Genomic DNA, 22,441 nt, shown 5'->3' with positions numbered 1-22,441 from the left:
GCCTCCTTACTATTAAGTTAAACATAATCTTTGTGAAGGCAAATAAGGAAAAAACAGTTTGGTTTGGTCTACAAGGACGGTACGTCGGCACAAAATATGTCCCGCCTAACAACTGAAAAGTGTTTGCTACAAGTTTACACAAAGGAGGTTAATACCATTAAGACTAGTAATACCCCCATTTTGCAGACACGCCCTGGGGCCATCACGTGACGGTAATAACGACCGCCGATTGGTCAGCACCTGGAAACATCTGAAACCACTCGGCGGGGTTCGTGAGGGTTCGTGCAGGTTGGAACGGATGATTGACAGATCTGCAGACGTCGACATGACGTTGAAATGTTGTTCGTGGCTGAATCTTTGCTCTTGGTTTCTTTACACTTTCTGTAAATATTGTCTACAGCTATATCTAAGACCTACATTCGTGAATTAGAACACAATGTTGCTACAATGTTACAAAACGCCAGAATTAATGTCATTTCAGGTAAGACACCTTCTACCATTTTTTTTTTAGCTTACAAGTGAACGTTTAAACGAAAGAACTGTAACGTTAAATGACTGATACGTCAACAGCGAACTGTGGAATGTCCCTAAAAGGGCTATCCACAAACCGAACATTCTTATTCTGCAATTAAAATATTTTTTCGTGAAATGTTTACTATAACCAAAGTCCTGAAGCGACTGTAATGCTTTCGTGATCCGATAATTTCACTACCAAAGCCACGATGGTATTTTTGTATCATTTTATTGCAGTTCATCACGTTTTAAGTACAACAGAATAACGTATACGATATCGACTATGTTTTTGATATGTTTATTTGTCGAACTAGGTAGAGATAATCGTCACAATCCCCAACTTGCCCCACCGGTTCTCTAATCGTTTTCTTGCCGTTCGACCATTGTGAGCCTTCGTCAAACATAATAAACGGGTAAAAGTAAACCGTGACAACATTAACATGGTAAAACTGTGCTACAGATATGTCAATCATTAATGAAGCGTCGTTATAGAAACACCCGTCATTTCCAACCCTGCACATACAGTAGCGAGGTGTTAGACTCGGTATAGCACACACCATGGCAGCGGCTGCCGTAGTGAGGGACCGGCTGTACGGGACTGTCTACGGGCAGTGTATCGGGGACGCCGTGGGGCTGCTGACCGAGTTTATGACCAGGACTCAGGCGGCACAGGTACGACGTTTTATTATAACACACGGCACCGCAGTAATCTCCAAGCAGATCATACAATGGCATAAGATAGTACCAAACTGGCCAAGGAGTGTAGTCAGCCAAGAGGTGTTCATTTCCCTGGCAGCGAAACACACTCCTAAGCTAGCTTCACTCCTCTGCCAGCTTTTGATACTATCTTATGCTACCGTAGGATCTGCTTGGAGATTAGCCCCGCAAGACAGTATTGGCAAGATATTGGACATTGCAGAACAAGGGGTATTTCCAAACCTAACAGAAAACCTAACAAAACTACAGGATATAGATTGAAATAGCTAACAAATTTTGTTTTCATCATAAACTATCTACAGTTCTCCTATATCCAATTTCCTGCCATATTACTAGATTGCCATGCAGGATTACTAGAAGCGATCGAACAAAGTACAAAAGTTCACGGTACGTACGACAAATCATAAAACAACTAATGTTAGTAGAGAGAGAGAGGTCTAAGTTCAAACACACAAGCTAGAGATTGAGATATAGATAAATCAATGAGCTTTTGTAAAAGCCTGTACAAAAGCTCCTTGGATAAATCAAACATATGCGGAACAAGAATCCATGAAAAATATTTGCTGATACCTAAAGCATTACTTGAAGAAAGAAACACGATATAAAATAGCCTGGTTAATACTGTTCATCCCTGTAGATCTATATCTATGTCGCGGTAGAGATTGCGAGTAGATTACGGTATAGAGATCGATAGAAATCGATCAATTTTTATTCGTGTCACTTTGCGTCACTGGATTGAAGTTCATGATTTACACTTAAAATCGAAATACATTCCTAAGATCCTGATCAGACTCTAATAATAAAGAGATTCCTTTTACGGGTAGAATCGGCGATATCTATACCGTAAAATTATAATCTATTCGTAATCTCTACCGTGACATAGATTTATATATAAATTTGTATCTACAGGGATGAACAACAGACTAACCGGACTATATTCTACTGCGTTTCTTTTTTAAAGTTGTGCTCAAATATCTGTAAATGTTTAATTTGATATACATGGATTCTTGTTCTGCATACTAAATTTTGGACTTATCGAGTATAGGAAATCTCTTGCTAGATAGGTAGATAGTCCCGTAGTTATAGAGTGTTTACATGTGACGGTCCGCCTCAGCCCGTACAAGCACTGATTGTTATGTGACGCCACAGTCGCTATTTTGGATGGTTAAACGTACCTGTAAGTTGCCATGTACTTCACCTTTGGCACTACACATGACGCGCACCTGGAAATCGTGAACCTCCTAACTGTAGTCACAACTGCAAATGGGAACATGGCGGACTTAAACTAAATATTACACACTTCTACTACATATCATACCCCCTATCCCCTCCAGGTCTACCCCCAACCCCTGGAGTACCACATGAAGGTACCGGATGGACACAGGGACAACTGGACAGTCGGAGACTGGACAGACGACAGCGATCAGATGATCCTCATCATGCAAACACTCGCCAACTCTAAGGGAAAGGTAAGCTGTCAATCATATACATTATCATATAGCCAGGCCCTGCGGACTAATCAGAAGTCCCCGTTCCACGTTGGTTATGACGCCGTAACACAAAGATTCAGGCCAGGCAGGTGTGTATCGCTCCTCTGATTGGTCAGAATGAATCGACACCGGCACCAGTGTCGATGCAAATCGACACCGGTGTCGATTCATTTTGACCAATCAAAAACACACAAGAAAGTAAGGTATGCAGGCATTGACCAATAAAAAGGAGCAAAACATATGCCAGAGCAGAGGGAATAAGTACAGACTGCAAGGGGGGATGGCTCCTTCTAACATTGATGATGAGTTTTGTTGGTCTAAAAAGCCTGCAATGTTTCGAATATTTTCTGTGGAAATTTTTGGTTTCAAAATGCAATGTGTAATCTCCTTACATATGCATGTACCAAAGAACAAATGTGAATTTTCAGAAATTTGACAAAGGAATTCACACGTATAGTACCAAGAGATCTATGCGTCATACAGGAGTTTGCAAGTTTGGGTAGGCTATATGATAATAACGTTAATGACCCGCCTGTTCCTCGGTGTACATGGTGTCATAACGCATTCGGTAGTTATAGCCAAGGACCAGGCGTTATGACAACATATACACCTCGGGGCGGGTCATTAACCCTTAATTATACACTCCTATGGCACAGTATTCGATGTATTCATTTATCTGTTACCATTTCTCACTCACTGTTACCATTTATTCCTGTCTATTGCATAGACAATTCAATGTGCCATTTCACATCGTGTTGTTTTGACAATAAAAATGAATTCATTGAACGAATTCTCATCTATAGCAAATGAAAGTTTTACATTTTTCGAACAAAATTATACAAACAGTACAATGGGAATGCGTTAATGTATGCCTTGTGTCGGAATTTTCACCCGTTTCCTTGAACCAATTACATGGTGTATATTGATAAAACCTCCTTGCTCGAAATGTCATGCCACAATTACAACTGTTTGGATATATTGTTACAAATCCATACACACAGCTCATCATAAAGTGCAAAAAACGTTTTCCATTCATAAAAGCATCAGACTAAAACTAAACAATCAACGCTGATGTTTTTAGTTTCTTTTTATTGATGCTTGGCATCATATCTGTATGCCTGACAATACTTTACGTTTGGAATCGCATTCTTAGCATTTGCAAAAGCGACACCTAGCTGTAGTGTAAAGTAGAACCAGTCATTATCACCTTGAGTTAAGGTTACTCATAAGGGAGAGAATCACTCATGTGGAACCGATTTCCGAGTTCCCCCGAAGTGGCCAGACCAGGCCTTATCAGATCTTGCCCTGCTGGCCTGGGCGGTGACAAGCTGACAGACGGTCATAAAAATGTCAGCTACTGTAAATTTCTGGTTGTGGACATAAAACAGTAACACTTTTAAAGAACCAATACTAGTAACCACACAATGAAAATCCCCTGAAAAAGATGATCTCTTCTTACAGGTGGACAAGTCCACGATTTGCCATTTTGCCCAGCGATTGTACCAGTGGACGGTAGAGGGGTTTCCCGAGCTGGGTGACAAGGGCGGCTGTGTCTTGGAGCAAACAACTCAAAGGGTCCTGAAACAGAAGAATTATATACAGAACCCCCATTACGTAAGTCACACAGGCTTCTTTCTTCTTTTTTGTCATCCTCCATTGGGGTGAATGAAGCATGACAAGTAGAGTTCAACGCGGGCTAGTGCAGGGATTGTACCAGCAGTATTTGAAGACCTACCTGCACCCAAAGACATGATGATATACAGTGGAATTCGCTTATTTGGATAGCTCATTTGTCAGCGCATTTTATCCAATAGTCCGAAGTATCCAACAGTCCGAAGTTGGGCCACTAACGCCCCGAAGGGAGCCGGGAGGGGGGCAAATATAGGATTACTACTACGCAAGACACAAACACCACACATACAATACGGAACTTCATTTACTAAAACTTTTGAATCAGACATTTGTTCATCTAGAGCAGTAGTAGTCTAAGCAGTAGTGTAGCCTTGAAGGAATGGAACGTCAACTGTTTGAATCTACAACATCACTAAATAGCCAGCAAAAGATCGAACAGATTCCAGTTACAAGCTTTACATAATTATACGTTCCGTCATTATACAATTTACGTGCGCTGATAAATCTAATAAAGATTTTTAAGTCGGTGGCTAAATGAACATGGAGAAAAATACGCTTGACTCGCACTGCCGAGAGCATGAACCACAACAAAGGCAAACACAACTCCGCTTGTATGCCGGAAAAAATTATGTTGATTTCGTAATTTTGAGCAAAATGACGGTACGTATTGGAGAGATAAACTCTTCACCTTCTTATTTACATCTTGTGTCCACAAGTTACGCTGAAATGTTAAACTCGACGCCGTCTTTCGCGGTGGAAGACGGAAAATTTTACTTTCAAAACATTTAAAATGGCGTCGTAGCGTGGCTTGAGATATCCCGCCATTCAATGCGGCTGATTGCGACATCACAGTTCATTGACCCTGTTGCGTTACGTGCGCTGTAAAAATCTACGTAGTGCAGCCGAAATCAGCTCAATAATGAGACAGTGGATATGTAAAAACACATTTTGTAGGGTAAACCAAGTTTAGACGTTGTCTGAAGGGGAAATATGAACTCAAAAGCGTGTTGACGTTCCCATGACGTTCGCCCATCATGCCTTTCGGCAACCTATCAAAATGGCGCCTAACCAATGTTCGCACGCTACCGCAGCAGCATTGGCAAGATCTTCGGTGGAATCTACCTATCTTACGGTCCTTTTCATGATTAAATGCCTTCGGACATACAGTTGTTGGTTAATTTTGGCCTCATTTTGTAAGTTTTAGCGTATATTTTCCCATTTTATTCGCTATAATTTGACGTAATTCTATCCAAAAACCCGAAGTTTGAGACCGGGGGTTATCCAATTCTGCGAAGCCTTATACAATAGAATGAATGGCAAATGGTTTGGGATTTCGCAATTCTATGCAATTACCCGAATTATCCGAAAAGGCGTAATACGAATAATTGGAATCCACTGTACATGTATTTGCTGCACCTAACCAGTGGAGTTTTGCTGTTCTAATCATGACCTGCTAACTGCCCATGCGTGTTGGGATGCATTGTGGGTAATGTGTCATTGAAGGCCCATGAGACATAAACAAAACACGCCAGTACATGTATCAAGCATGCCAAAAAGCAGTTACTCAGGCAGCTGGATATGGTTTTGGAAACGGTCAGACGTTTCTGACACCATCCGATGTCTTTCGACAATGTCACTCTGACGATAGGCATTGGATATCGGAGGGTGTCGGAAATGTCTGACCGTTTCCAAAATCCTATCCAGTTGCTTGAGTAACTGCTTTTTCGGGTACCTTATAACATGGATGTCTAAGTTCATCGACGTATAACAAGCGTGGTTCAGACAAGAGCTGTTTATTCGTAAATGGGGCCTTCACCTTCGACCTCGCGCATTTGCAGTTGAAACAGTGAACCGTCTTATACTGAAAGAAAAAAAAGTCCCTGTGTTTCAGGCAGCCCTGCAGGTTTGGCAGAAGAGCGGCGGGACCTCAGCGCCAAACGGAGCCGTCATGAGGACCTCTATCCTCGGCGTGCAGAACTACACAGACCTGCCGACTGTCGTCAGCAACACGCGAGCTTTCTGTCTCACCACGCATGCGGATCCGAGGTAATTACAAGCTAGCTCGCAGTTCTGAGTGCGCCTGTGCAGTGTGGTGCATCGTAACGTCCCAGGAATGTCATATGTTTGCCGTTATAAATGATGGCGCTACGTTTGTGACTGGAACCACAACCAAACTTGTGTTGTGTTGTATTATGTTGCTCTTGTGTTGTCCATGTGTTGTGTTGTTCATGTGTTGTGTTGTGTTGTGTTGTATGTGTGTTACGTTTGGTTAACGCTTTATGTACTGGAGTAGCTGTTTTCTGTGTTGTCTTGTGCTGTATTGTAGATTCTAGCAACTACAAACTTGCACATTTCTTTGCCACTTCTGAATACAATGGGTATTTCTGTTCACACTAGCTGATAATGAAAGCCCACATAAATCCAACAACCTAGTTCCAACACCAGAAAAATTATCAAGATAATCAATACAAATGAGTAACGAAGGCGGGCTCACCGGAAACTTTGTTTAACCCTACCACTTCTATCCGGGCAGGTGTGTGGCGTCTTGCGTTGCCATGACGACGGCCATCGCGCTGATGCTGCAGGGGTGGCGGGACGTGTCGGACATCGCCCGGGAGAGCTTTGAGCATGCGCAGGCGCAATTGCCCACGGGAAGAGATGCAATGGTACGTAAAAAAAACTCCCCCTTCCCTAGCCTGGGTACCATCCGGGTAGCACGTTTCTGAAGATTAGTCATCCAGGGTGTTTAAATATGTAGTAAAATAAGTAGTAAAATAAGTTTTTACTACTGGATATGAACATATACTAGTACGTCCGGGTAGTAGTTCGCTCCTATGTTCGCTTCTAACAGCAGAAAAGCGAATGTATTTAGGGTATAATGAATGTCACAGGATTCAGAAAGAAGAGACTGTATATACTAAATAGTATATAATAAATGCCGGAGCGAACAACTTTCCGGATGGTGCCCAGGCTACACCTTCTCCGGCCCCCATATAACGCACGTACATGGATAGAAAACGATACCTTTTATTGATAGTAGGAAGAATGTATTCAAAACGTACGTATTTTTCAACGATGTAATGTTGTGCTGCAATTTCAGACACGCGTATAGTTTCTTGCTGTAAGAGAAGACTCACAGAGTTTTGTATAAAAAAAAAGTGGGAATTCCCGAATTTCGACCCTGTACTGCAAGACTTATTTCATGCTATAAATGAAAGTTATACCTGATACCTAACAAATTAATTGCACTCAAATTTGCAATGACCGTTTTTATTTCGTGTACAGAGGCAAGAGCTGATGGGGTATATGCAGGTGCGCGATCTGCGCATGCTCCAGCTGGACGAGAGAGACACGATTGGTTACACGTACAAGGCGTTAGGAGCCGGGTTCTGGGCACTCAGGCAGCGGGGCTTCAGGGACGCCATCGTGCAGATCGCTATGGAGGTTAGCATGTCATCATTTTATGTTTTCGTCATTTTTTTATGTTTTGAAGATAGACTAAGTTTTATGAACTCAAAACGTCAATGAATTCAAGATTAGACGTATAGGTAATAAGATACGCCAAATAGCAATTACTCATTGACAATTAAACTGGATATGATTTTTGAGACGTTTCAGATAGTCTTATTGCGTGTAATTCTACCGATAGTTGATTCCACGTGTATTAACAAATGCGTTAAAAAATCATACAATTCAGATGTTTTCAATGAAGTTGTGCAATGAATGACCCTTTTATACATTCATAAGTCATCGTAATAGATTTAGATACCAATTAGCAGGGGGCTTTGTGAGAACATACAGTTTTACAACGACGCTTCCACCAATCACAATCTGCGGTACTTGAAAGCATGACTATTTCTTGTTCTTGTCTGAGCTGGTTTAAGGTACTCATCAGTATTTGGTACATCTACCAGTTTATCAGTCATTTTATACATCACATTTTAACAAAAACTTTTGAACCGCAGGGAGGCAATGCTGCCACCAACACCGCTGTGGCCGGTGCGCTGCTGGGCTGCCGGCTGGGGATGGACAAGCTGCGGGGACCCTGGCTGTACGGACTGCGGCATAAACACTGGCTGGACGATCAGATACAGACGTAAGACAGGAATATCTGTATTACCTCTTACGCATACCATTAAGTTTATGATTGAACCACTTTGCTTATTACGTTTAAAGTCTTATTTCTATCTCTTAGTGTCTATCTTCCTTATCATTTGGCTGGATGATCAGATCCAAACGTAGGGCAGGAAATATCTTTCACACAAAAATCTACTCCTTATTACTTCGTATGCTTTTCATTCGGTTTACGTTTGAACCGCTTTGCTTATTTCGTTTAAAATTTCATTTCTATCTCTTAGTGTTTATTTTGTCATTTGCTCACCGCTATGACTGTCTCCATGCTCTAATATCATTCTTACTATATATTTATTTGGGTGTTTATCCTTTGCTCTTCGAATTCCTTCTTGATGTCAGCTTTCTATCGTAAGTTTTCAACGTGAAAAAATACATCTATAAAGGCTGTGTTGTTTCCCAGTTTCTCGAATGGAATGATCTTGGTTTATGGTTGCGTCCCTGTCCTTGGTGCTGAACCTTCCGATGGAACTGCATTTGTTGTGTTTTTTTAAAACCTTTATTTAACCTTGATACATCATTAGGCCTGAGCTGTTTTTCAAGATTTCAAGGGTGGGGGAGGTCAGAGGTCTAAATACCTTCTAAATACAATGCAGTACACAAAAGATACAATTCAACATTCCATAGATACTTTCGTATTCAACATAATATCAGTCCATCTCATAGTCCATAGTTACATAAGTTCTCGTGGAGTCAAGTTCTTAAACGACGATAAAGAGGGCGCCTGCCTCAAGTTCTGCCTCAGACTATTCCACAGAACTGTGCCTGAGTACGTTATAGATCTTCGAAAAGCTTCCCTGTGAACCATGGGTAAGTATAGTCGCGTTGATCTAGTTGACCTTTCCCTACAGTATGTAAACAAGTTTCTCATGTAGACTGGCAGTAAGTTGTTTAGAGCCTTGTATGTGAACAACGCCTTCTGGTGTCTGTGTATGGATTTGATGTTCTTCCATCCTAGACGAGTCAGCACTTCGGCCGAGGTTGTTCTGTAGTGGGCCCTCAGTAGCAGCTTCCCGGCCCTGTTCTGCATTCGTTGGAGTTTTTGAAGGTCTTGCTCCGGTGCAGTATCCCAAACAGTACTTCCATATGTGATGTACGGCAGGAAGATTGTATTGTATAGAGTACGAAGTTACCTCTGCGTAGCGTTTATCGTAATACTAAATCAAAGTAAAACATCATAATTAAAGCTTCAATATCACTGTTTGGAGTACACATTATAGTTCATACATGGTTCAGATCATGAGCGCTTCCGTGTAACCAAGGGTGTAACTTTTGACGTCTTTCCAGGTATCTCCGAGCTGTCAACTTCTGCCCAAAGCCGTCAGGGGGCGCTAAGCAACAAAAACAACTGCCTGAAGTAGACCAATGGCTGACGGACATCATTGACAGAGAGAGGCGGGACAAAGATGCTGGAAAAGAACGGACTGACGGAAAGCAGCTCGGACAAGCTCATGGAACTGAGACAGAATCACGTGGCACAAACGGATCTGAGTTGCCAACACCATCTTGGCGTCCACAGATGGTAATAGGTCACCCCACGGAAAACCAAAATGATAGAGACAGCCCGCCATCTGATGTAGAAAGAACTTCATTGGAAAGAGTGTCCACAACAGAATGGGAGGGAGACGGTACAGATTTACCGGAGAGACAGAAGGGGCCCGTCGGGCAGCAATTACACCTAGGTCCACTTGAAAGAGACGGAACGGACGGTAGAACGGGATCGGTTTTTAATGGGGACCAGCGGGTACGGAACAGAAACACAGACGGCAAGCCTACCGGCCCTCGGCTGGGTCCACTGCCAGAGTACATCGGTAGAGTACACCCTGGAAACTTCAACTTGAAAAGACCAAGTGGCGAATTAAACTACAACAGGCCGCCACCAGCACGCACGGAAACAAGCGGGTCATCACGGGGCAGAAGAGATGTGCCCCTGTACAGAAAACTGACGAACAGTCCTCCACAAAACTTTGATATGGACGGTTCTAAAACAATGACACCTCGCAAAGCTATCTCCCCTCAATACTCAGAAGAGTTAACTCCCATAGCTGGAGATGTCAGGACTACTGACAACCTTTCCCGCCACAGTAGACACTCCCTCCCGTCCGATATCACGTCGTTACTGCAGCAAAGCGAAAAGGGAGTTCACAAACTGAACTCGACTCGGATGAATCGTGAAGAACATGGAAGTAGCGTTCGACGTGCTAGCTCGCTTCCTTCTGACCCAGAGTACGCTTTGGACACGGCACAGGCTGGGCGGGAAAGGTTCAAACATTTTCACCCGAGATTAAGTTTAAGTTTGAGTTACCCCGGACAGGGGACTGACAGAAGGAGAGCACGATCGGATGATGGTTATGTGAGGCAGGGGCGCTCTGTCTCTCCCGTACGGCATGTGAGATTTTCTAGTCACAGGTGACGTGGAGAGGTGCACACGTGCCTAAGCCGCATACATAAATGAAATTAGCATTCATTTGCATATTTTAGATACAGATGACTTGGAGAGGGGGATGTCTGTACATGAAGTAGATGATTATATTCATATACAGTAGAAGCTAACTATTTGTATCAAGTCTTATTGGATACTGTGATTAGGGTAATTTCAAAGAATAACGATATCCGAAACCATTTGCCATTGTATAATATTGTATTTTGATTGTATAATAACACGTATTTCTAAATACAATGACTACTTATGATATCAAGTGTTCAATGTTGTGATTGAACATACATTTAAGCCAAAATAGTCTTTTCATACCACTTACATTGCCCTTTTTAAGTTCGACTGTAACCACACCCGAGTAGATAAGAAACAGGTACTTCATCGTGTTCCATTGATTATAAAAACAGGTGAAGTAGGGAGAGTTTTATCCATCAGAAGACTTATGGTTTAAAGATAGAAAATAAAATGACACGGTTTACATATAGTTTCATTACATTATTGGCGGAAGCTATATATATATATATAAATTGACACAACAAAAAGTATAGCGACTGTCTACAAAATGGACACAGTAGAATTGAATTTCTACTTACTAAAAAAAATTTTTAGTTAAAATAAGTTCTCAAACAGTTCTTTTTTCTGTACAAAGAGTGGTTTCTCATGCGTAGAAAACCGTCAAGAACCTGTCCATCCAACAACGACTCATCTTAAGCATCGTCTACAAAGCTTATACTTTCATATATAGCATATGAGTTCTGTGATTACCACTTATTAAATCGATCGCGACATGTACATACTAGCTATATTCAATTATTTTATACGTCATGTTGTCCCATTTTATTGTAAATTGAGGAACGATGTGCCATTTCAAGTACAGGGAGTTGGTGTAGCTTACTCGGGTCCGTAGAAGGCGAGCTGCTTGTCCAGGTCGAGATGACATTTCATGTACAGGGAGTTGGTGTAGCGTACTCGGGTCCGTAGAAGGCGAGCTGCTTGTCCAGGTCGAGCTCCAGTGTGCGGAAGGACGGCCGCTCGGCGGGCTGCCAGCGCCAGCACTGCAGCATCAGGTCGTACCTGTGGGACATGGGGAAAGTGACATCTAGCGATCACGTCATCATTACCAATATTTAACAGGAGGAGAGGAACGTATAACCATAACTGCGCAGTCTTTGGAAACATCCGCACCGCCGCCAAGCGTGGTATTAACGTTAGGTCGGTCCCAGAGGGGCAAGAGTGTGTGGGAATCTTTCGGAAGGAAATTTAGTGCACCCCCCCCCCCATCAATTTCATGAAGCTGATTTTCTGTATGAATAGTAATAGTATTCTATCTTACAAGTTCCTGAATAATCATGCCTTGTGATTCAAATACATCGTAACTATCAAATCAGATAGAAAATGTCCTATGACGTTGCAGGTTTGACAATCAGTTAACAGTTGCTGGTAAACAGGATAACATAAAAATCCACTGATGAATTTTCATCATATTTGGTGTTAATGTTTCGTTGTTTTCTCGGTAGAGTTGTACGTCTACCTTGCCCTACGTTTGCTACATGTTCATTGAAACAAAGTTGTTTGAATGCCAGCTATCAGGGTGTAGAAACATTGAAACTTACATGCCGGCGGGGCAGCCCCCAGGTTTAGACATCCTGAACCCAGTCTGTAGGCGTTCTTGCAGGTGGGCAATTGCCATGTCAGGATAAGGATCGCCCCCTAGCGTACTTATCTCGTACAGCACTATCCCGAAGGACCACCTGTTAGGGGACGTTGATACAAGGTCATGAAATAGAATGTATGTAAGACATCATCTGCCAAACTCTACTCTGATGCGGGACGGAGATGCTGCCATGTTGATCATCTTAGAATACAAAATTTACTCACACGTCGCTCTAAGTGGTGCAGAATTAGAGATAGGGTTTGAGTATCAGAGTTGCACTGCGGATGTGACAAAACTACTCACACGTCGCTCTGTGCGGTGTAGGCTTCCCCACCCTGCAGCCGCTCGGGCGCCATCCATTTCCACGGCACCTTCTGGAGGCGGTTCTGCCGACGGTAACCTCGGCTGTAGATGTCTTCCGCCAGCCCGAAGTCGGAAATCTTCACGGTCAGCTTCTCCCCGACCAGGACGTTCCGGGCGGCCAGGTCACCATGGATGTAACGGGACCGGGCGATGTGGTCCTGAAACATGAGCATTATTTCATTTCATTTCTTTTCATTTATCTATTACGAAGCCTTTAAGCCCAATTAGGCTAATATTCTAAGGTTCACAACATAACTAAACAACACACATTTGAAAAGATACAGAGTGCAACAATACGATCAGAGTATCAACAATCAGAGTATTCACAATAAAAACACAATATTTGAGACAGCTTGTTTTAATTAAACTGGACAATTTACAAAAGTATCCACACAAAGGTTGTGACTACTCTACTACATTGCATCGTCTGTTGAAGCATTTGGTAGATATGCCGTTCTTGGTACGTCTGCATACATGATAAGTCTTTAAATAGCGCTCCACTCACAGTGCTTCTACTGATCTGTCAGTTTTCTTGAAGCATCTGTGACACCTGGAACACCTCTAAGAACAAGCACGTGTACAGCACATGGCACAGCTGGTGCATCTGAAGCATGCGGAACATCTGCAGCAACGTACTGGCATATTTGATCATATTTGCACACCAGTTAGATACTCAGCACCTGGTAACTGTACTCACCATGCCTCTAGCGATCTGCCGGCCCACCTGGTACATCTGCATCACCTCGAAGTTGTAGATGTCGTCTCGAGGTCCATCAGGAATACCCTCCTGTGGAAACACAAGTGAATTTATAACACTTGACATTCAAAAATTGGAATATTTTCAAAATACCTGAATGAAAAAAAACACTCTCAACGTCCGGATCCACAGGGCACCTCATCAGTGTTAGAATCAGTGCCCTCTCTTTCTGTTCTTTTTAGCCTTTGGATTTCAAGATTGTCCACCCCGTTGAATTTTGATGAATTTTCCTCAGATATTTTACTTTCCTTTGGCGACATTGCTCAGCTAGCTTACTCACTCACCTTCAGAAGGCGACATCAATGTGGCTCACCTGACATTTCCTTAGAAAGCCCTTCAGGTCTCCGTACGGCATAAACTCCGTGATGAGATACAGATGGTCTCGCACCACCGTGCAGCAGCCAACCAGACCCAGCAGGTTCTTCTGAACCCCCAGATCCACAACTGCACGGATTTCCTGCAGGAAACTCAGCTTGTCTTCCTCACTGGCGTTGTCTGTGGATGGTCAGAGGGGAACATTTGTAATGGCGTGAATTTGTGAAATCTTGTATCTACAAATGGGGAAATCTAGTGTCAAACGTTATACACATATATATATATATATATATGCGAAACCTGGCACAAACATACAAACAAACAAACCTTTAACAGTTTTTACGACGACGTCCTCTGACTCCTCGTTGGTCGTCAGGGTTGCCCGGTAAGCAAGGCCGAACGCCCCGCTGCCGATCCTCTCGCCAAGCGTCACCCGGCTGTGGTCGACCTCGAAACCCGGGAACTCTGGCCGGGCAGGCACCAGCGGGACCATCTCCTGTATTCTCCTCCTGTGGACTGTATAAAAACATGAGGCCGGAACATGGGTAAGTTGTAACTGTCTGTAGAAAAAACTTTCCGTTTAATATGTTTGGTTGGCTTGTCTTTGAAATTTCTGACATCACATTTTGATACTACGAAATTAAAATTATGGGACTTGTGGACAACCATACTTTAGAATGACAAATCTATTCTGTGTGCACGAGGAAACGTCGGGATAGAATGTTTTGTGCAAAAAATGCGATTCCACATTTCTTCTGGTATATGTGTCCTTACAATCCAATAAAATCGCATATCTGCACGACTTTTTGCAAACATATAATGGCATGAAATATTGCGACTTGTGTCGATTCGCACAAAAGGAGAAGGCCATGCAGAAAAAAAAGAATACGAGCAATAATGTAACACCTAGCTGTTGCTTTAATTCAGTAAATTGCCCAGCCAAAAAACATTGGTACATTGGTAGAAAATCAGAATTTCTTGTGAAGAAATGTCCTTGAGAAGAAATACGAAATATTACTCACTTATTTTATCATCTGGTACAAAGTAATGTATCGATATTTGGCAGTCTTCCCTTTTCTTATTCCGTCGTCTTAGGAAGAATGCAACGAAGACTGAAATTGCCACGATCAGCGCTGCGACAATACCGGTACTGGCGCCGCCAACGATGGCTTCGATGGAGGTCAGGCTCTCTTCTGTAGGTGCTGTACATGTAGGCAATGTGACATCTTTTGAGTCTTTTCAGTTTGTTTGTTTTCAGTCGGTTTGCAGATCCCACAATGGCATAAGATAGTACCAAACTGGCAAAGGAGTGTAGTCAGCCAAGAGGTGTCCATTTGCCCCGGTAGCGAAACACACTCCTAGGCCGGCTTCACTCCTCTGCCAGCTTTTGATACTATCTTATGCTACCGTAGGATCTGCTTGGAGATTAGCTAGAACAGCACTGGTACAGGGACAATGTCGGAGGTACGAAGTTCCATAATTGGTATATGATACTTTACTCAGAAGACAATATGGGATAAAAGCTCTTTTTCTTGAAATGGCGAAGACGCAGGAAATAACGTCTGGTATAGCCATTATATACTAGTTGTGGAATGGTGGTTCAGAACAGTCGACACAATATCGTGAGACCATGTGGTGTTCGTTTTTACATTACATGTCATGTACACTTACGGCGCTTTCTTACGAAGGACTTTCGATCTATGCCTTTCGTCGGGAATACAGTTTGTCTTCCTGCTGTTGTGACGTGACTACAATTGAATACATATATTTATTAGCCTAATTATCAAATGACTTATAGCCTCTAATTCTGCATTTAAGGCCTACGATGTTGTGTTTTTTGCTGCCGGATTTCATTGCTCTTTCATTTCATAATTAAGATTTCAAATACGTATACATCAGTTTCAATAACTTACGTTTGCGACAAGTTGGTATCTGTCTACCCCAACTTTTGTCCTCTTGGCAAGAGGCATTGGAGTTGCCGACAAGCTCGTACCCAGGATTACAAGAGAACTGGATGTTGTTCCCAGAGCAGTAGCCGTCGGTAGCATTGACCTGGCCGTTTGTGATTTCAGTGATGGCGTCACAGCAGATACCTGGAAATATGTAGAGATCAAACGAAAAGTTTATACATTCCTAATCTCTTTGAGGTCCATAGAATTAAAAACCGCGAGCTCTTTTTAGGCCGCGTGGCGCGTTGGCCATGGTACACCGGTACCCGATCCCTCGATCTCGAAAGTTACGCAACGCGCTGTCCGGACAGTTCTTGGATGGGGGACCACCCAAGAACGTTCGGATTGCTGTAGCCTCACGAAGCTTTCCACGAAATCGTCTTCCGGAAGGGACATAAAACGGGGGTCCCGTGCTCGAGGAGGTGCCTCGACCACGTTAAAACAGCCTCATTACTCAACACATTGGGTACCTACTGGCTGGCAAAATACACCACATATTAATATAAATTTAGTTGCTATGCTCTTTTCTTGCAGAAGACAGAAAGAGATAAAGAAAAGAAACCAGAAAAGGTGTCCCGGTAACTTACGTTGGCAAGTCGGAATCCTTCGGTCCCAACCCTCGTCCCGGCAGATAGCGAAGGAGTTGCCGACAAGCTCGTACCCAGTATCACAAGAGAACTGGATGTCGTTCCCAGGGCAGTAGCCGTCAGTAGCTTTGACCTGGCCGTTCTTTATCCTGATTGTATGGTCACAGCAGACTCCTGGAAGTATAAACTTTCAAAATGGTTGAGTCTGTTAATAGTTTTTTTTACAGTACTGATAGCCACGATCACACAACATTCCAGAGAATTTTCCGAAGTGTTTCCAAGGAACTTAGTTGATATGTTTGAATAAAGATATAAAGACATACCAGATAAGATAAATCCTGTAATATATAGACCATTGGGGGCTGTGAGTTTGATGATAACTGAACAATGAGACTTTGATTCTTTTCTTTGTCATCATTCTTTCCTGTAGAATAATCAAAAGAAAGGACTATCTTACCTGTAACATAGACCTCCACCTCACACACTGTCAAGGTCCTCCTCTGCCCCATGGCCATGATGTGAACGGAGACATAACGGCCTGGTATCGGCGGGTCACAGTGCACGACGATAGTCTGTCCAGCTGTCGGAGTGGTCGAGTAAGTCTGTCCGCATTGGTCATTTTGGGTGAAGTTCTCGTTCGGGCCAACTCGCACCATGAAGTTTCTTAGTGCGAATGCTGTAGATAGAAGTCAGCAACATGTACTTATTGCCAAGTGGAAATGTAAAAAAAAGGCGCTAGGTTTTTGCTTAAGTCAGAAGAATACCTTGTGTCGCCCCTTGAACAAAACTATACTAGGGGACTTCAATCGCAGAAGAACAGAAGAAGCAAAAAAGATTTTATGATTATTATGCGCCCCCATTTCCGTACAGCTGCAGATGGAAAACCATGTCCGGCACCCAAAATGGACAATCCTGTTTTTGAGCCCCTTGTGTTTACTTGTACTTGTAGGGGACGAGTCTCTCATCACTTAGACTTGCCGAGGCGTTTGTCATCATTTAAATGAAAAGTAGACATTTTTTCATCGGTCTCAGTTTAAACTTAGAAGGCGTACATGATCAAGCACAGAATATATTAATTATGTACTGCTGATGTAGAGGAACAAAACTTGGCACACTTTTTGATAACTAAAAATCTACTAGGCTAATGATAATCTTTCAGAACGAAAATAATTTAGGACTGACCAATAAGACTATAGTGTATACCACCCATGTACAATTCCATCCTCCTACACAACTGGGATGGATCAATGGAATCTACTGATCCCCGTGTTCGCATACATGTAATCTTACATGCTGAAAAAACTTACCCCGCAACTTGCGCGAGCCTCCTCTGTTAAGAACGCTGACCCGGCTGACTGTGTAGAAACCTGCCAGGTCTACCTTCCACCATGGCTGATATTCTATCTTGGTCCGAGCGCACTCACTGACACGCCGCCTGGCATCAGTCCCTCTGTAGCCATCAACAGCCTTTTCTGGTCCTCCCGATACCCCGTTGTAGGTGTAGGTGGAACTCTGTGTTGCTGTCTTTCCATAGGCCAAGTTAGCTTCTGCAAGTATTAAAGCAAATTGGCCAACTACAGCATTTGATACTGTGAACAGATGTTTCTGTATTTGTGACAAAGATATTCTCTTTATATGATTCAGTTTGGGGTACTTTGTATCCATGTGCCCTCATTCCGTGCACGGACCTAAAATCTTTCTTTCGCGTTTGGTGGCCCATGTTGAAACTTAAACGTACACCTTACCTTTATCACAGTATGGACCAGTCCAGGCTTCATTGCAAGCACAAGTACCCTCTTCACCTTCCAAGGTGCAGTCCCCGTGGCCGTGACAAACCGTGGCTGCCACGACGAGTGGCAGAGCGACACCTTCCATGTGGGGAGGGGAGCTGCAGGTTGGATTCCCCTGGATTAAAGCTCGCAGACGTGGCGTCATTAGATTCTGTAATCTGCAGTCGCACCTCCAGGGGTTCCCACCTATGGCGAGGGTAGTCAGCTGAGGAAGACGTGTGATGTCTACGGATAGAGTCTGTATGTTGTTATTGGACAGGTTCAACCTGGTTAGACTGGTAAGATTTGAGAAAACTGTGCCTGGGAGAACTTCTATGTAATTATCGGACAGGTCTAGTATTTCAAGGGTAGTTTGAGTTGAAAATAAATCAATAGGCAGATTCTGTATGTTGTTGTTCTTTAAAAGCAAATGTTTTAGGTATCTAAGCTGTAAGAAATCTCCCGTTGAAATATCCGAAATGCTATTGTTCGACAGAATGCACCGTTTCAAACTTGTCAGATGTGAGAAGATTCCATCCGGAAGAACGCTGATGTGGTTGTTCTGCAGATAAAGACTATCCAGGTTGGTAAGATTTGAGAAGACTCCGTCAGGAAGAACGCTGATGTTGTTGTTGTCCAAACGAAGCCATTTCAGGCTGGTGAGATGTGAGAAACCTCTATCGGAAAGAACGCTGATGCTGTTCTTCTCCAGACGAAGCCATTTCAGACTGAGGAGATGTGAAAAGACTTCATCAGGAAGAACGCGGATGCGGTTGTTCTGTAGATAAAGCCTCTCCAGGCTAGTCAGATTTGAGAAGACTCCGTCAGGAAGAGAACTGATGTCGTTTTTCTGTAGATCAAGTGTCTCCAGGCTGATAAGATTTGAGAAGATTCCGTCAGGAAGAACGCTGATGTTGCTGTTCTGCAGACCAAGCAACTCCAGGCTGAGGAGATGTGAGAAGATTCCGTCAGGAAGAACGCTGATGTCGTTGTTCTGTAGATTAAGCGTCCCCAGGCTGGTCAGATTTGAGAAGAATCCGCCAGGAAGAGAACTGATGTGGTTTTTTTGCAGATCAAGTATCTCCAGACTGAGGAGATGTGAGAAGATTCCGTCAGGGAGAACGCTGATGTTGTTGTTGTACAGACGAAGCCGTTTCAGGCTAGTGAGATTTGAGAAGACTCCGTCAGGGAGAACCCTGATGTTGTTGCTTGCCAGAAGAAGCCATTCCAGGCTGGTGAGATGTGAGAAGACTCCGTCAGAAAAAACGCTGATGGGGTTGTTCTGTAGATAAAGCCTCTCCAGACTGGTGAATTTTGAGAAGATTCCGTCAGGAAGAACGCTGATGTTGTTGTTCTGCAGATCTAGCAACTCCAGGCTGGTCAGATTTGAGAAGACTCCACCAGGAAGAACTCTGATGTTGTTATTGGCCAGACGAAGCTTCTTAAGGCTGGCGAGACTTGAGAAGACTCCATCAGGGAGAACGCCGATGTTGTTGTTGTCCAGACGAAGAATCTCAAGGCTAGTGAGATTTGAAAAAACTCCGTCAGGAAGAACGCTGATGTTGTTATTGGCCAGATCAAGCTCCCCCAAATTGATGAGGTCGGAGAAAGCCGCAACAGTCAGGTTCTGTATGTTGTTGAATGTCAGGCTTAGAGAAGTTGTTTTCGGTGGTATGTTGATAGGAACACCTTTCAACTCCTGGAGAGAACAGCTAACCATTGACGAATCACTAAATACTTTACACCAACATTTCTCTGGGCAGGCTAAGGCAGCCGTGATGACCCACAGGACACCAAGGACACTGACTGCAGCGGCTCGGCACCTCATTCCACTCGTCTGCATGCTGCTGAATCACAGAAATCACTCAACATGTTAGCTTTTAGTACTCTCCAAGCAGAGGTTAGGCTCCGGCTGTTTTTGTAACGTTTTTTTTATTCGTTTTTATCGGGCTTTCTGTTTTTTTTTTATTTCTTGCTGCGTCAATGGAATCAAATAGTGTTTGCTCCGCCCCTAGGTCAGTGCCGGCAGAGGTTTGGCTGGCGTACTTCAAGAAAAATGACAAATAGAAAGCCCGATAAAAACGACTAAAAAAACGTTAAAAACAGCCGGAGCCTAACCTCTGCTTGGAGAGTAAGCTTTTAGGTGGGTGAGTATTTTACCTAGAATATGCATGTAAATGTTATCAAGCTAGATAGTCTATATAGCATTGCACAGTCTCCTTGAGACGCCGGTGAAGGAGGCTACTCAGGCCTTTCTTCTTCTACATCCACATGGCACTGGGCAAGACCCCTCATTGGGCATTGTGCCCAGGGGACTCAGGTTGCCCTAGCGTGACCGGTGGTGGAAGAACGAATGGTAAGGTGGAAAATAAAATATTTCAAACAAACAAGAAAAGTGCAGTGCTGTACATGGTGTCTTACTAAGGCATGTCTAGGTCTTATAACCAGGTCCTTATCAAAGATTTATAGTCAACTTTCTACCAAGTAATTCTGTTGATTTATGCGTATGTGTATGGCTGAGAATTTTCTGTTCCAAGATGGAATCAGAGGCTTTGCTTACATGGAATTCTGAGAAGTGAGAAGCTGCAACGAGTGGTACTGTGTTTAAAGGCAAACGCTTCTGTTAGGTAAGGTGGCAATAAGTTTTTGCTTCGCAAAAAAGTGTTTTACAATTCATGAATTTTCTACCGACACCAGGAAAATAAAGATGTGGTTAGACTCATTGGCATAGGCATACTTAAAAAAAAATTTGTATGAAATGATAAGACACTTCATGTACTGCTGGGTTAGAGGCTGTTACTTTATTGAGATCTGAGTTTAGCAAACATGACAAACAGAGGTTTGCAGTTTTGAACAAAGTTCTGTTGTTATTTTGAAAACAATTCAATACACCCTTGAGCCATATCTCCCTGATTCGCTACTGTGATAGCCTGTTGACCAACTGTGGTGTGTTGAAGCTGGCTACCTGGGGTGTGAGTACTCTCCAAGCAGTGGTTAGGCTCCGGCTGTATTTTTAACTTTTTTTTAGTCGTTTTTATCGGGCTTTCTATTTTGTCATTTTTTTGTTGTTGTTGTGTCCGGCCTTAGGTTTTGACACAGCAAGATATAAAAAATTGAAAGCCCGATAAAAATGACCAAAAAAACGTTAAAAAACAGCCGGAACCTAACCTCTGCTTGGAGAGTAGGGTGTGAGTGGTCATCAATCATACTACATAGGTTCTTGCTCTGATCGAGGGCCTTCGAGAGACTTTCTGCCAGACCCCAACACGAAAGATATTTTTGAGGTCGGGGTATGGTATCCAGGCATCCTGGTATCCTGGAAGGACATTTAGTAACAAAATAAAAAGTAGAGTGGCTCACCGTAGAGTTTGAGTTGAGTTCACAGACGGGCGACTGTCCGGTCACTAAATTATGAATGGTTCGACCAGACGTGAGGCGTAGACTCGATGAGCCGATGACAGGCCAAGTTCAGAGTGGAGTTCTTTCGGTTGAGTAGGAGTTCACACCCCACTCCTCATCAACTGCCTGTTCCACAGGAAAGACAAAGGGGTCCAATGGGTACGTGGCTGGTTGTCTTCGACGAAGACGAGGGGCGCCGAAGACGGGTCAGACGAGTGCGGGGGTTCTTGCCGGACTGGCTCCGCTGAACGGGATGCGGCTCCGAAGAGGACGAGTACGTAGCACCCTAGCTCCACAGAAACAATTCTCGGCCAAGGAAGTGGCCGCTACATGAAACTACGATCTGCTGGAACGGGGAGTGTTCTGAATTTTCCAGTCCGATGCCAAAACAGGAGATGAAATGTAAAAGAAAACTCGGGAAATTTTCAGAGCACTACGTCTCTAACGTGTGCTTTCAGCGCGAGATCCGTGGGTATAATGACCCAGTTTGGAATTCGGTGACCGCCGCGCCCTGTCGGCGTCCGGGCCACATACAGAATTTGTCGGTATTAAACAAAAGGTTGCTTTTGATATTAATTAGCACGGCGTCGCGCCATGCCGCCAGGGTCTGGCTTTGCTCGTCTGAGCTGTAATTGATTAATCTCCAAACAGATCCTACGGTAGCATAAGATAGTATCAATGTCTGCTGGTAGAGTAGTTAAGCCGGCTTTAATAGGAGTGTGTTTCGC

General features: G+C 43.3%; 2 protein-coding genes across 3 annotated transcripts; one reads left to right on the top strand and one right to left on the bottom strand.

Annotated features, from left to right (window-relative positions):
• The first annotated feature begins 260 nt into the window (after window positions 1–260).
• LOC118415448 lies at window positions 261–11,712 on the top strand. The gene is made up of 9 exons (XM_035820093.1): window positions 261–481; window positions 1,039–1,185; window positions 2,565–2,699; window positions 4,182–4,334; window positions 6,244–6,398; window positions 6,886–7,018; window positions 7,638–7,796; window positions 8,318–8,448; window positions 9,771–11,712. The coding sequence occupies exons 2-9, from the start codon at window positions 1,072–1,074 to the stop codon at window positions 10,894–10,896; spliced, it is 2,106 nt and encodes a 701-aa protein (XP_035675986.1). The 5' UTR covers window positions 261–481; window positions 1,039–1,071; the 3' UTR covers window positions 10,897–11,712.
• On the bottom strand, window positions 11,106–22,205 carry LOC118415444. Of its 2 annotated transcripts, none has more exons than XM_035820079.1 (13): window positions 21,675–22,205; window positions 18,291–20,161; window positions 17,853–18,092; window positions 17,003–17,221; window positions 16,546–16,719; window positions 15,923–16,102; window positions 15,032–15,211; window positions 14,337–14,525; window positions 14,008–14,189; window positions 13,635–13,724; window positions 12,878–13,095; window positions 12,534–12,671; window positions 11,106–11,994 (listed from the first exon to the last, which is right to left on the bottom strand). In XM_035820079.1, the coding sequence occupies exons 2-13, from the start codon at window positions 20,155–20,157 to the stop codon at window positions 11,862–11,864; spliced, it is 3,810 nt and encodes a 1,269-aa protein (XP_035675972.1). In that variant the 5' UTR covers window positions 20,158–20,161; window positions 21,675–22,205; the 3' UTR covers window positions 11,106–11,861. The 2 variants fall into 2 exon arrangements, with proteins under 2 accessions (XP_035675972.1, XP_035675973.1); XM_035820080.1 differs by having other exon boundaries at window positions 18,291–20,158.
• Window positions 22,206–22,441: the final 236 nt, after the last annotated feature.

Source organism: Branchiostoma floridae, chromosome 5 (genome assembly GCF_000003815.2).
Source record: "Branchiostoma floridae strain S238N-H82 chromosome 5, Bfl_VNyyK, whole genome shotgun sequence".
NCBI lineage: Eukaryota > Metazoa > Chordata > Leptocardii > Amphioxiformes > Branchiostomatidae > Branchiostoma > Branchiostoma floridae.
Note: the sequence above shows the minus strand (reverse complement) of the source record. Positions and strands in the feature narration are given on the sequence as shown.

Coding starts and splice junctions, on each gene's coding strand:
- LOC118415448 (XM_035820093.1), top strand. CDS start 1,072: ATGGCAGCGGCTGCCGTAGTGAGGGACCGGCTGTACGGGACTGTCTAC. Junction 4,335..6,243: donor ATATACAGAACCCCCATTAC/GTAAGTCACACA, acceptor CCTGTGTTTCAG/GCAGCCCTGCAGGTTTGGCA. Junction 7,797..8,317: donor TCGTGCAGATCGCTATGGAG/GTTAGCATGTCA, acceptor TTTGAACCGCAG/GGAGGCAATGCTGCCACCAA.
- LOC118415444 (XM_035820079.1), bottom strand. CDS start 20,157: ATGCAGACGAGTGGAATGAGGTGCCGAGCCGCTGCAGTCAGTGTCCTT. Junction 13,725..14,007: donor GCTTTCTAAGGAAATGTCAG/GTGAGCCACATT, acceptor GTGTTTCCACAG/GAGGGTATTCCTGATGGACC. Junction 12,672..12,877: donor TACACCGCACAGAGCGACGT/GTGAGTAGTTTT, acceptor GTCCCCTAACAG/GTGGTCCTTCGGGATAGTGC.